The 13,703-nt window shown below is 44.2% G+C and overlaps 1 protein-coding gene across 2 annotated transcripts in view; it reads right to left on the bottom strand.

Annotated features, from left to right (window-relative positions):
- Positions 1 to 13,678, bottom strand: part of LOC111833098 (potassium voltage-gated channel subfamily B member 1-like) — a 64,272-nt gene extending 50,594 nt beyond the window's left edge. The window contains exons 1-2 of one of the 2 annotated variants that reach the window (XM_023791037.2): positions 13,250 to 13,678; positions 9,661 to 10,328 (exon numbers count right to left, since the gene is read on the bottom strand). In XM_023791037.2, the coding sequence (XP_023646805.2) occupies positions 9,661 to 10,257 (597 nt within the window). In that variant the 5' untranslated portion in view covers positions 10,258 to 10,328; positions 13,250 to 13,678. Of the gene's footprint in view, positions 1 to 9,660; positions 10,329 to 11,420; positions 11,661 to 13,249 lie in introns of those variants that run through there. The other variant, XM_023791036.2, reaches the window with a different exon arrangement.
- Between the last annotated feature and the right edge of the window lie 25 nt (positions 13,679 to 13,703).

The raw sequence follows: 13,703 nt of genomic DNA, 5'->3' as shown, positions 1-13,703 counted from the left end.
CGCCCCCCCCCCCTCCCCGACTGATCAGCACCCACTTTGCACTTAACATTCCAGGCCTGAGCATGCTTTCGTCATTACTGTGTGACTTTTCACACAGCAAAATGGAGTTTATGATTAATGTCCTTGTTTTGTGACTTATTTGGAGTCATTTTGGGCACAATAACCCATAGATCTTTTGTAGATTTACCAAGTATGCAACGGACTGATTTTTATTTAATTGTGCTGCATATATAAGAATATAGTTCTGCATTTTACCAAATATCTTTGACTTCTTGTATGTTGCATCCAGTTCCTGGATACTCTTGCAACCCAAGTTTCCAGCAAACACTGCACCTCTGCCGTAGACCAAAGCAATCACTTTTTTGCCATGTTTGTTAAATATTTGTCTCTACCTGATCTGTACAGCCTTCCTGATCTATAGTCTGCATATGCGCATGCATGTGCCAGCCGCGTCATTGACATCGCGTCCAAGTCCAACTGAACCGTGCCCTGGCCCAGCCCCTTCAGGCAGGTACATAGTAATCATACTAGTCAAATGAACTAGACTTTGGTGGTGCAATGTGCTCAGGCTAGTGTGAGTATACCCTGGCAGTATGTACTGGCTAGTGCGAGCACACCCTGGCAGTATGTACTGGCTAGTGCGAGCACACCCTGGCAGTATGTACTGGCTAGTGCGAGTACACCCTGGCAGTATGTACTGGCTAGTGTGAGTACACCCTGACAGTATGTACTGGCTAGTGTGAGCACACCCTGGCAGTATGTACTGGCTAGTGTGAGTATACCCTGGCAGTATGTACTGGCTAGTGTGAGCACACCCTGGCAGTATGTACTGGCTAGTGCGAGCACACCCTGGCAGTATGTACTGGCTAGTGCGAGCACACCCTGACAGTATGTACTGGCTAGTGTGAGCACACCCTGGCAGTATGTACTGGCTAGTGTGAGCACACCCTGGCAGTATGTACTGGCTAGTGTGAGTATACCCTGGCAGTATGTACTGGCTAGTGTGAGTACACCCTGGCAGTATGTACTGACTAGTGTGAGTATACCCTGGCAGTATGTACTGGCTAGTGTGAGTACACCCTGGCAGTATGTACTGGCTAGTTTGTGTACACCCTGGCAGTATGTACTGGCTAGTGCGAGCACACCCTGGCAGTATGTACTGGCTAGTGCGAGCACACCCTGACAGTATGTACTGGCTAGTGCGAGCACACCCTGGCAGTATGTACTGGCTAATGCGAGCACACCCTGACAGTATGTACTGGCTAGTGTGAGCACACCCTGGCAGTATGTACTGGCTAGTGTGAGCACACCCTGGCAGTATGTACTGGCTAGTGCGAGCACACCCTGACAGTATGTACTGGCTAGTGCGAGCACACCCTGGCAGTATGTACTGGCTAGTGCGAGCACACCCTGACAGTATGTACTGGCTAGTGTGAGCACACCCTGGCAGTATGTACTGGCTAGTGTGAGCACACCCTGGCAGTATGTACTGGCTAGTGTGAGTACACCCTGGCAGTATGTACTGGCTAGTGCGAGCACACCCTGGCAGTATGTACTGGCTAGTGTGAGTATACCCTGGCAGTATGTACTGGCTAGTGTGAGTACACCCTGGCAGTATGTACTGACTAGTGTGAGTATACCCTGGCAGTATGTACTGGCTAGTGTGAGTACACCCTGGCAGTATGTACTGGCTAGTGTGTGTACACCCTGGCAGTATGTACTGACTAGTGTGAGTATACCCTGGCAGTATGTACTGGCTAGTGTGAGTATACCCTGGCAGTATGTACTGGCTAGTGTGAGTATACCCTGGCAGTATGTACTGGCTAGTGTGAGTACACCCTGGCAGTATGTACTGACTAGTGTGAGTATACCCTGGCAGTATGTACTGGCTAGTGTGAGTACACCCTGGCAGTATGTACTGACTAGTGTGAGTATACCCTGGCAGTATGTACTGGCTAGTGTGAGTACACCCTGACAGTATGTACTGGCTAGTGTGAGTACACCCTGACAGTATGTACTGGCTAGTGTGTGTACACCCTGGCAGTATGTACTGGCTAGTGTGAGTACACCCTGGCAGTATGTACTGGCTAGTGTGAGCACACCCTGGCAGTATGTACTGGCTAGTGTGAGCACACCCTGACAGTATGTACTGGCTAGTGTGTGTACACCCTGGCAGTATGTACTGGCTAGTGTGAGTATACCCTGGCAGTATGTACTGGCTAGTGTGAGTACACCCTGGCAGTATGTACTGGCTAGTGTGTGTACACCCTGGCAGTATGTACTGGCTAGTGTGAGTACACCCTGACATACTGCGCAGCTCCTGCACACCAGAAGATTGTTTTGCATTAAACCATAGATAGGCGTGCCAATAGAGAATTTGGGCCCCCAGCCTGGACCAATCCAATTATGCTGCTCATTTTCTGGGGCCCCTGTTAATCAGGGGGCCTTGAAATCATCCTCACTCCCCCCCCCCTTTTCAGCACCCCTGACAATAAAGACTAATAATGACTCTGTTTAACTTGCTTTGAATTCCTCCCATAAGGACGGAAAACAGTTCCACATGAGATGGTTGATAAAAGGACATAATGAGGTTTTTATTAGAAGGAAGAGCCCCGAACACACCAAGACAACTTTCTATAACAATCACCCAGAGCCTGTTTAATACTATTCAAGCATCCTAAATGTTTATTGGCTAGCATTAGATTTAACCATTAACTAATTATTTGTCAATTAGGCATTAAATGCTTACAGGTAATAGGCTTGTCCTGGAAATTCACCCCACTCCAAAACACCCCCCACCCTCTGTCGGTAAATATGTACTCTCTCAAAAGCCTCAACCCTGACTAAATAAGGCAGCATCAGGTAACTACAGCGGTTACCCTTGGTGCTCATAAAGTGTAATATTCTGACACCACAACAGCAGCTGGATTAGAATCAATGTTCCTCAGTTCTGAACGCACAGAACACTGGGTACTACAGATGTGGACTGACCAGCACAGTCCCTCTCACCCCTGCACTTGGGCTTTGAATGTTACCCTTTCTCTGTGCCTGTGGACTTTGCATGTCTTCCTTGTGCGGTGCAGGTTTCCTCTCGGCACTCTGGTTTCCGCCCAAAGTCTAAAGAGTAAAGAAAGTTTGGCAAATTGGCAGCTCTAAGGTGGCTGTAGTATGTGAGTGGGCGTGTCCTCTGGCACCCCATTCAGGTGTGCCTGCCTGCTGCCCTGTGCTGCCTGGGATGTGACTTAGGACCCCAAGGCCCTGCCGCCCTGTGCAGCCTGGGATGTGACTCAGGACCCCATGGCCCTTCCTCCCTGTGCTGCCTGGGATGTGCTCCAGGACCCCACGGCCCTGCTGCCCTGTGCTGCCTGGGATGTGCTCCTGGACCCCACGGCCCTGCCTCCCTGTGCTGCCTGGGATGTACTCCAGGACCCCACGGCCCTGCCTCCTTGTGCTGCCTGGGATGTGCTCCCGGACCACACGGCCCTGCTGCCTTGTGCTGCCTGTGATATGACTCAGGACCCCACGGCCCTGCCGCCCTGTGCCGCCTGGGATGTGACTCAGGACCCCACGGCCCTTCCTCCCTGTGCTGCCTAGGATGTGACTCAGGACCCCATGGCCCTGCCGCCCTGTGCTGCCTGGGATGTGACTCAGGACCCCACGGCCCTGCCGCCCTCTACTGCCTGGGATGTGCTCCTGGACCCCACGGCCCTGCCTCCCTGTGCTGCCTGGGATGTACTCCAGGACTCCACGGCCCTGCCTCCTTGTGCTGCCTGGGATGTGCTCCCGGACCACACGGCCCTGCCGCCCTCTGCTGCCTGGGATGTGCTCCTGGACCCCACGGCCCTGCCACCCTGTGCTGCCTGGGATGTGACCCAGGATCCCACGGCTCTGCCACCCTGTGCTGCCTGGGATGTGACTCAGGACCCCACGAGTCTGCCTCCCTGTGCTGCCTGGGATGTGACCCAGGACCCCACGGCTCTGCCTCCCTGTGCTGCCTGGGATGTGACCCAGGACCCCACGGCCCTGCCGCCCTCTGTTGACTTGGATGTGCTCCAGGACCCTACGGCCCTGTGCTGCCTGGGATGTGACGCAGGACCCCACGGCTCTGCCGCCCTGTGCTGCCTGGGATGTGCTCCTCGACCCCACAACCCTGCTCCAGTTGGAAAATGGAGATAGATGAATGTGTAGGATGCTTTAAAATGGCCATTTTCTACAACCATATACTGCTCACATGATAGCATTTTTCTTCCAATTTCTTTGCGGTAATTTCTGCAAAATCTTCCGTCATATTTCTTGCTGTGATGCTGTCAGCTGTCCTGAAGCCTCAGGTGACCTGGTGTTCATTACATCTACATACCTTTCATCTTTTCACACCAAAGTGGAGCCTGCTCTTTTGAATTCGTTGCTGAAGACCTAAAACACAAAACTAGCATCTATGCTGGCTGACCTGACTAGATGGAGAAATCCCTTTCAGTTTTAAAATTTCTGCTGTTTAAAACCTGTACCTCTGTTATGAGGCTGGAATATCCCTTAAATAAGAGCCAGGAAGCAGCACTGTGAAACCGGAGTATGCTGTGGATTTTATGCATGCACAACCATCGCAATATTTCAGATAAGCTGGTTGCTTCCGTGAAATGACTCATTTCCCCTGAGAATAAGTAGAAGGTTACGAAGTTGGCGATATTTCTGCCCAGTCCCTGGATACTCTTCTGGACTTGCCTTATTTAAAACACATTAAGATAAAACACACAGCAATTTCTTTTTGTGCACTCTCCAGAAAGCCTTGTGCTTGTTATACATACATTTGCGCAAACAAGACATCCATAATTAATCAAGTACAACTGTAGATGAAATGATATTAATGTAGTTATGATGGGCAGTGTGCAGCTCTGTGGGTTAGGATTCTGAGACCATGACGGGAAGGTCACCGGTTCCAAGCTCATGGGCAGCACTGTGATTTCACCACTGGGCCCTTGAGAATGCTGCTTAACTGCAGCCATGGTTTCTTAGTTGTATGTCAGTTAGGATAAAGACATATGCTAAATATATAGATGTAACAGAATGTGTTGATTGTGCATATCCCCCCCCCCCCCACCTTGTGAATGTTATGTCTGGGGGTTATACCTGGATGGATACTGACATCAGGGACCACAGACACTCCTTAGTCTACTTCCCCTTCTGAGTGAACTCAAGCTTTATTAACATACAATGAAAAATTTACCTGCTGCTGTAAAATTAATGAAATGGAATCTGTGCCGAGGAACAGGCTGTTTTAGGGATTCTGCCCTTTGATTAAGCATGGGAAAGTACACTTTGAAACCTATCTACGTGCTTGCCTGGACTAACCCCCCCGCCCCCAATTCACAAAATGAAATCTCAATGTCCTCGTGTCACGCATTGTGCACGTGAAGTTTCATGGAAGCTAGTAGCCACGCAGCGCAGAAAACAGAAGCAAAACCGGAAAAAGCTTCTCTTATTTACAGCGGAATAGAAATGCCTGCAGTTACAAGAATTAGAGTTTATTCTCTTCCAGATCAGAATGCTTTCTTTCACTAAAAAAGTTTATCAGCTGAGGCACACAGGAATGTGGGTGTTCACAAACACTCTGACACCAACAAGCAACTCATAAGCCCATGACTGCTGCAGAGAGGCAGGCGGACCAATACAATGAAATTCTATTATATATATTTAATTATATAAATGCAAATATCAAAGATATATACCGTGATATCAATGGAAATATTTAAACAAGAATTGTAAGGGCTCTAGATTGTCTTTATTTACACCTGAATATCGCTGCAGTGGTTTTTATTGCTTCTGTGCACAGTAGTTATTCTCTTAACAGTGACATGTTAGAAAGCACACTTTCAGAAGTGCGAAAAACAAGGCGAGACGTGACAAATATTGGTTGTGACGTCTTCCTGACATTTAGCTGATGGTTTGGGGTACAGTCTGGGCACTGAAGCAATTAGAGTTGAGCAGGCTGGAGACAAACATAGACGTGGATCAGGCAGAGATTAGGCCACCTATAGTGACAACTTCCCCTCGACCTGAAGTACTGTTTCTAGAATAGAAAGAACTTTCAGGGAACGGAAAGGTTGTGCACCATGTTCAGTCTCCACCCCTAAGAGGTTCATTAATGCCATTTCGTTTTGTTTCAAGTCAGACATTCTCTATGCAGCCGTCTTTATTTCCTAATGCGTAGTGACGTTGCCAAGTAACCAGGTCTTTCACTCGCATTTCCAGCTGTGGTATCAAAGCCCCCATCTGCTCCCATACCTCTTCAAACAGAGTCAGCCTCAGTCAAACAGAGAGGACAAACACATTTTCCACATGCTCTCTCACTGTGCAGTGGTAATTCCCAAAGAAGAGTAATTAGCAAACGGAGCTCATTCTAAAAAGACCATTATTACAGATTGCAGTTTCACTATTGCTACTGACAAGCCATAGGTTTCAAGCTCTATTTCTCTATCAAAACATCTGCTTCTCTTATGAATTAACAATCCATAATATAGTTAGTAGTTACCTTAAGATTTATCTTAAGATTTTTTATGTATTGCTTTTGAGGAATCGTTTATCGATATATTTGCCTGTGCAAAAAAGAACATGATTTATTGCAGGACAGATATGAACAAACAAAAAAGTAGCACACCATTGTAAAGTAAGCGTACGATGGAAATGTAAGAAATTTTGGAAAGGTTTTTGTGAATAATACAAGGAAGATCTGAGCCGTTCTTGAGCGCTAGGTGATTAACAGTAATTTACAGCAGACAGACGGAACTCTAGAAGCACAAAAAGAGGGTGCCTCTATTGATCTAAAATATATGCCTAAATATAGTTCTCGTAAGTGCTACTGTTGATGAAATGACATAAAACAAGCTGTAATTCACATCAGTAAGACAGTGGTTTGGCAGAGTTGCTGTAGCTCGTTGTTATTGTGTGTCAAGGGGCTGAGTGGACCAGCAAATTATTCCTACCTAGGGGTGAAGGGGGGGGGGGGCATGGATACCCGGGCAGATTCAGGGGGTCCAACACTTTACAGGGACCCTTGACTACATAAAATTATACAATGTAAGGGGGACAGGGGGGCCCAAGGTAACATTTTATCAGGAGGCCCAGAATGTCTAGCTGCTCCCCTGTTCCTACAACAGACATTCAGACAAACCAGCAAAGACATTCAGATAAACCAACCTAGCAGTCCATGCTCCTGCCCAGGGACGCACAGATCAAATCAACACACACCCAAGAATTCAGTTTCAAATGCAGCTGCGCTATGTTTAATGTCTGTGGCCCAGAGGATGAAAAATTGTCCCAGTTCTGTCAGCTGGATGTCTGCCGAAGATGACCACTTGCGAATTGATGTACAGTGCTGGCATATTGGGAATCCTGGGCAGATTGAGTTTTGGTCAGGAGGCTGTACAGAAGGATAGGCTTAAAGTAAAAGTATCTCAAATCAGTAATGAGGCCACGTGTAGCTGAGGGTAGAGTGTCAGGTGTGGCACCCTCTGCTGTCACACTGTCTCCTCTTAGCCATTTTCTCCATCCTGAATAATAGTCTGTTTCTGAATATGCGACTTATGATGAAACACATCATGCTGTCAATCTGCAGAATGACATATATATTCTAGGACACTCTCTGTATATCCTAGGACTGTCTGAGATGTGCACTGCTGGTCTCTCCAGCCACTCTAACAAACTGAGAATTCTTCAGGGTATTAGCACCCCCTACTTTACAGTGTTCAGACTGCTCTCTCCTTCCTGAGCACCTTTACCTTTTCCCACAGTTTCCACAGCTCCCACAATTCCCACAGCTCCCACAGTTTCCACAACTCCCGCAGTTCCCACAATTCCCACAGCTCCCACACTGCAGCACAGCTCCCACAGTTTCCACAACTTCCACAGTTCCCACAGCTCCCACAGTTTCCACATCTCCCACAGTTCCCACATTGCAGCACAGCTCATCCTTGTGCATTTCTGCTCCTCTATTCTCACTCATTGTGTCACATGTGCAGCTGTTCACTTCAGCAGAAAAATCATTACTTTGTACAAATATCTAAAAATGCCCCCACCCCCTACCATGAAAGCTGAATCTTTGCAGAGGATTAGCTAGTTTTATAATACCTGCTGCGTTCTGGCGATATAAAGCCCCTGCTTGACAGACAAAAAGAAAAACATTTTCACCAATCCCAAACATCTCTGTATCCACACAATTCTCTCTCAACTAAAACAATCCCTCAAACAACCCCTCTGATCACAACTGCCTGCCACTTGATTATTGTCCTTTTTAGACTCATAATAGAAAATGTGCTCCATTTTTTTCAGATTATACACAGTTTCTATCACTGCGCAAACACCTTGATATTGGACTGCTGATGATCTTGTGGTGCACCGATACCAGCAAATTAACGCTGTGCACATACATAACACAAACAACGATAAATAATAAGCAACTAAAAATATTAAGTACAGAATAATACAATCATAACTGAACCAGTAATTCTGGTGAATCTAGTGGAAAATTCATTTGACACTTGAAAAATCCTTTGAGTCGAATGTTATTCGCCAAAATAAACCAAGGAATCAATATAAAAAATTAACCTTTCAACAATATATGTCTCCCTCTGTTTCAGTATATACGTCATAACTTTCCAGTCAGGATGGAGACAATGTCTTGAAGGTTGCCAAGACAACCTCATTCGTCACAGGCTTCTGTAAATAGCAAACTAGATATGTTGAAGATTTGACACACACATACTGACATGTGCCCAAATAAATTCAAATTAAGCCAGCAGGTGTCAATTTTGAGGCTCAATAATAATATTGATATTGGTAATGATATTAATACTAATTATTCAACATAATTTATATTATAAAGGACTTCAGCATTCAGCATCACCCAGTAGTGTTACGAATCATTTTCATCTTCCAATAAACGTGCCATGCCTATGCATCTTCAGCACACACATACAGCATATATATGGCTAAACTATCTATATAACTCTTCTATTCTTATTGCCATTTTGTATATATGCACCTGATTATTATTGCCTGTAAAATGCCCGTCACATGCAAGTTCCTCCCTTCTCCCTACACACCATTAAATGAATAAACAGTACTTAATATAAACAAACTGCAATGTAATGAAATATAAATGACAGTCATCTGGAAAGCAAAAATGTGCCTGTTATACAGCCACGTGACGTGTGGTGAATCATCTTCCCGCGCAAGAATAACTATCGCTTTAGTGGACCTTCAGACGGTTTAACCTTTTAAAAGTTTAAGTGATTATTCTTTTTGTTTGCGCAATAGTTCCCAGGTGAATATAACATACTGATGTGGGTCATGCAGCCCAAAAAGTTACAGAGAGATCTGTTCGGCACTAAAAACTTTGAAATTGCATTCTCTAAACATGGGGCCACAATTGTCATTGGAGACATTTTGGTTAATAAATCCCCGTTGAGAACATTTGTTGTGGTTTCAACTGCACAACTTACGTTGATTGGATGACAACTGATACATAGGCCTATATAGAAATGACCAAGAGCATAGGAACTGTGGGAACTGAATTTTCCGTAACACCCCTCCCAAAAAACAGCCCTTTGTATGTATTTCAATTATGAAGTCACCCCCCCAAACCAAAATGACATACTGCCCTCCTACCTTTGCTGCAAGCGATGAACTTGGCTTTTCGAGAAGATCCCAGAGTTTCTTTCGTTTGTCTGCACAGCACGTGTTGTCAAACTCTTCCCCCTCCCTTTCCCTCAGAGTTTCCGCCTCTCGTTTCAGCTCCTCGTTCATCTGCTCCTTCTTCTGATGGTACCGAGCCTGACAGCACGACTCCAGGTATATCTCGTCAATGCCCCAGTAGTCCAGCTCTTGACTAAAGGACAAGGCACACATTTCTTCCATCATATGCAACTTACCCGTGCGATAAAAATTTAGGATGGAAGTGAATGCGCCGGGGTGCCTGTCAAAAAAATACTCATTGTCTTCCAGACAGTAATCATCACATATTTCGATTAATGAGTCATGGGTGTTGCAATCTCGTAGCTTTCCTAGTCTCGTGCGGGGTAACCTGTCCAGCGTTCTCCACAGAACTTCGTGCAGAAGTCCTCCAACATTAAGTTTGACTCTCCTAGTACCCGCCTTGCGTCGCAGAATTTCCACCGGCTCTGGGGGCAGAGAAGAAATCGATCTTGACCCGGATTTATTCATCCTCCCTGAAAAAGTATTTTCCACAAGGCTGGAAAAGTTCATGCAGTCCTGAAGACTCTATCCGGGAGGGATTTACCGTCTACATTTGATTTCTCTCTCCTCCATTCTTGCGCCTGGGAGGTTAAACAAAAGACATCAAGTCTAAAATGGTGACAAACCCCATATGAACACTGGAAAAGAACATACGTACTAATCAGAGAAAGGAATAGATAATTCAATCGAGTCTAAGTCACACAGAAGGTCTGCTGTACAAAGTTCTTGGGAAAGGATGACTCTCTAGTTTGGAGCGCTGTCCAAGGAAGCAGTGCTGAAATCGCCGCTGTCACTCTCAGAAACGATAACATTTATACACAGTTGTAAATTCTCAGGTTTGAAATCAATTACGACCTTTAATTAAATATAAGTCGCTCAGCATATATATTTTTATTTATTCAGAAAGTTACAGTAAATTGAAGGTGATCATGGAGGTGGTAACCAGTCCGAAACTGGAGATATTGACAAAAAAAAAAAAACAGCTAACGATAAATAATTGGCTATTGTACTGTAGCGTTTAAAGCCAACGATACTCAGTTAAAAATGAGAATAGGCTAATGGACAGTTGAAACAATCCACTGTGAACAGAATTTATGTATTTAACCAGCCAATGCGTGCAGAAAATCCTTCAGTCATAAGTGACTTTCAAGTTTAACACACAACCCTATTGAGATGGTTATATGCCAGTCTTATTGTTTGTATAGATATTTTTATTAAAATACTCTCAAATGTTTCATTAACCTGAACGTTAAAAACGAATTACTAAGCAAAACAAATATTCGTGTCTCGCCTTAAACTACAATATGTTAATATAGAGTAATAAAAGTGACACGCATACAGCCGATGGTCAGTGTAAAAAGTGGTAGGTAAATGTACATTTAATTAATATATAAACGATCCAACGTCCTCGTTAATGAGGAGAATAACCTGTACGCGTTATTTGCATTGCTTAAATTACATGGGAAGCTGTATTAGTTAGAATGCTCTAATTTGTTGCTTTCCAGAGATTGTGACAGGGACGACAAATGTTTTGATGGGAAGCAAGTCCGCACACCTCACAGGATTGTACAGTTTGTTCTATTATTTCGGCAAAGAGAAGTCAAGCAAATTACCTCGCTTGTACAGATTATTTCCGACCGAAAACCATCTTCTGAAATGACATAATTACGTACCTTTATTGCGACCTGGAAGAAAGCATAAAACCACTCCAATGGAGATAAATGTGGAAAATCGTCAATGCTTTATCACGCGTATTCCATGTGCTGTCTCAGTCATTTTGGAAAAGGGGTTTTAAAAAGGCTGCATCTCGTACAGTCACATTTCCTCTCTGTGCAACAATAAAGATCAACAAGTATGTCGGGAATCCATATGATTTTCTATACCGGATCGTGGAGTCGCTGCATGGAGGGTGACAAACCGGAGGGGTTCTGCTGGGGGAGGGGGAGTGGAAGTAGGGAGGGATGAATAGAGGATGAGAGGGGAGGGGAGGAGAGGGGAGACTCGTGGTGAGTCCGCCGACGGGCTCCAGCACCACCACCGGCATATTTAACTCTTGCGGTTCGTACGTGCGGGGCTGCGCACGGATCTACACCCTCCCGGTTTGGCTAAGCAAATCGTGGCATATCCCCTTGCTTCAAAATCAGCACAGCCCTTATGTGTACTAAAAAAAGCCACATGTTTGATTCTTGTCCTAGACTATCCAATAACCAATAAACAAAGACACGAAAACGAAGCACGATATATAGGCTACAAAAAGGAGCATATTTATAACCCAATTAAGGGGATAAATTGATTAATTATGGAATAGTTTAATAGGTGTGTTGTCTTTATACAAGCCGATGAAACGGTGAAATTGTATGTAGGCATATATATATATATGAATAATGTAGCCTTAACTATATCTGACTAGCAGAATTTTACTTCATGACAATGAACCACAGTGCACTGCATACAGTAACATTCACGGTGACAAACACATCATGTCAACATAATATGGCTAACGCTCGTCTTTTGCGTCACTTATTACTGACGCATACTTGGGTGTAGTAATGACAGGCGTGTAGCATTTCAATACTATACATATTCGTCGTACTAACATACCATGCCTTAGGTAATGTAGGCCTATTACATTCAGACTATGCAGGCTGAGAGTTAAGGGATGATTTATCACAACAAGAATAAATGTTGAGAAGGAAATTTGAAAAGGTCTGATATACAGTGTATATATATATATATATATATATATATATATATATATATATATATATATATATATATATATATATATTAGTACAGCATATAGGCCTAAGACATGGAACCGTTCTAAATTTTATGAGCATTTAGCCGATTGCAACGTTTTCTTTCGAGATTAATATTGTAACGGGCTGTTTCTTCGGAACTGTTTCTTCCAGGAGACTCTGTTTACTTTGGCTACAAGAAGGAGAGGAAGTAGCAGCCTAATTTAGATAGCAGTTTGTTAATACGAAGAGAATTCAGATGGCAGCGGGTGAACAGATGAGAAATGCTAGAAATATGTATAAATATTGTCAGCTAAATTATCAGCTTATTAATAAATGTTTATGTTTTACATGTGCCGTCTTATCCGTTGCTCTCCAGGATATGTAAAGTTGCTGGACCATCTGAGTAAGACCTGACGCTGGTAACACATAAAACGACAGGGCGTAGCATGTCGTGGGTGCATAGATCTCGTCCGTGGAGCCATGCAATGTCTTTACCGCACTACTACTAAAGAATACACATATTCAACAGAACGAGTGATTAATTTAAATAGTTTATCTTTCCAGAATTTTAATATGTTGTCTTCGTAGAAAAGAATAACTGCAGATCCAATCGCGTTTGCTATTGTAAGTGGCGTTTAAGACTCCAAGCAAAGATCTTGCAAGCAAGGACTCCAAGCAAAGATAATAAATTATATTATAAAACTGTAGGCATATTTTAATTACAGTACACAATTGACTGACAAAGGTGAAAACCCACTTACCGCAAGCACGCCCACAACCCCGTTTCTTAGATCCAAAGGAAAACCATCGCTATCTGCCACAACAGGACAAATAAGCGCGCACAAGTTTTGATGGCAAAGAAGTTGGTTTCTTCAAAAGAAAAACATTTTTATTTTAATTTTAAATCTTAAAAGTAAATGCTCGACGTCAAAACAGCTTTACGTTTTTGCGTAACTGGGCATCAATCTTAACTTTCCAGTCATGTTCCACAAGGGCTGAACAGGAGGGGAGATTGTTTAACAGTCGCCGAAAACATCGGGTCAGCATAATTAATGAGCAGTCAGTAAATGTTTAAACTACCAGCAGCCGCCTCATTATTTAAAAGTCCCTGCCTCAAACACGAGTGCAAAACTGTAATTTAGCATGAAAGCTGGAGAATCTAGTGCATATTACTACACTGCTAAAGTAGTTGATTAATGCTATTCCAAGACAAAA

The sequence above is a fragment of the Paramormyrops kingsleyae genome, chromosome 8 (genome assembly GCF_048594095.1).
Source record: "Paramormyrops kingsleyae isolate MSU_618 chromosome 8, PKINGS_0.4, whole genome shotgun sequence".
Taxonomy (NCBI): Eukaryota; Metazoa; Chordata; class Actinopteri; order Osteoglossiformes; family Mormyridae; genus Paramormyrops; species Paramormyrops kingsleyae.
Note: the sequence above shows the minus strand (reverse complement) of the source record. Positions and strands in the feature narration are given on the sequence as shown.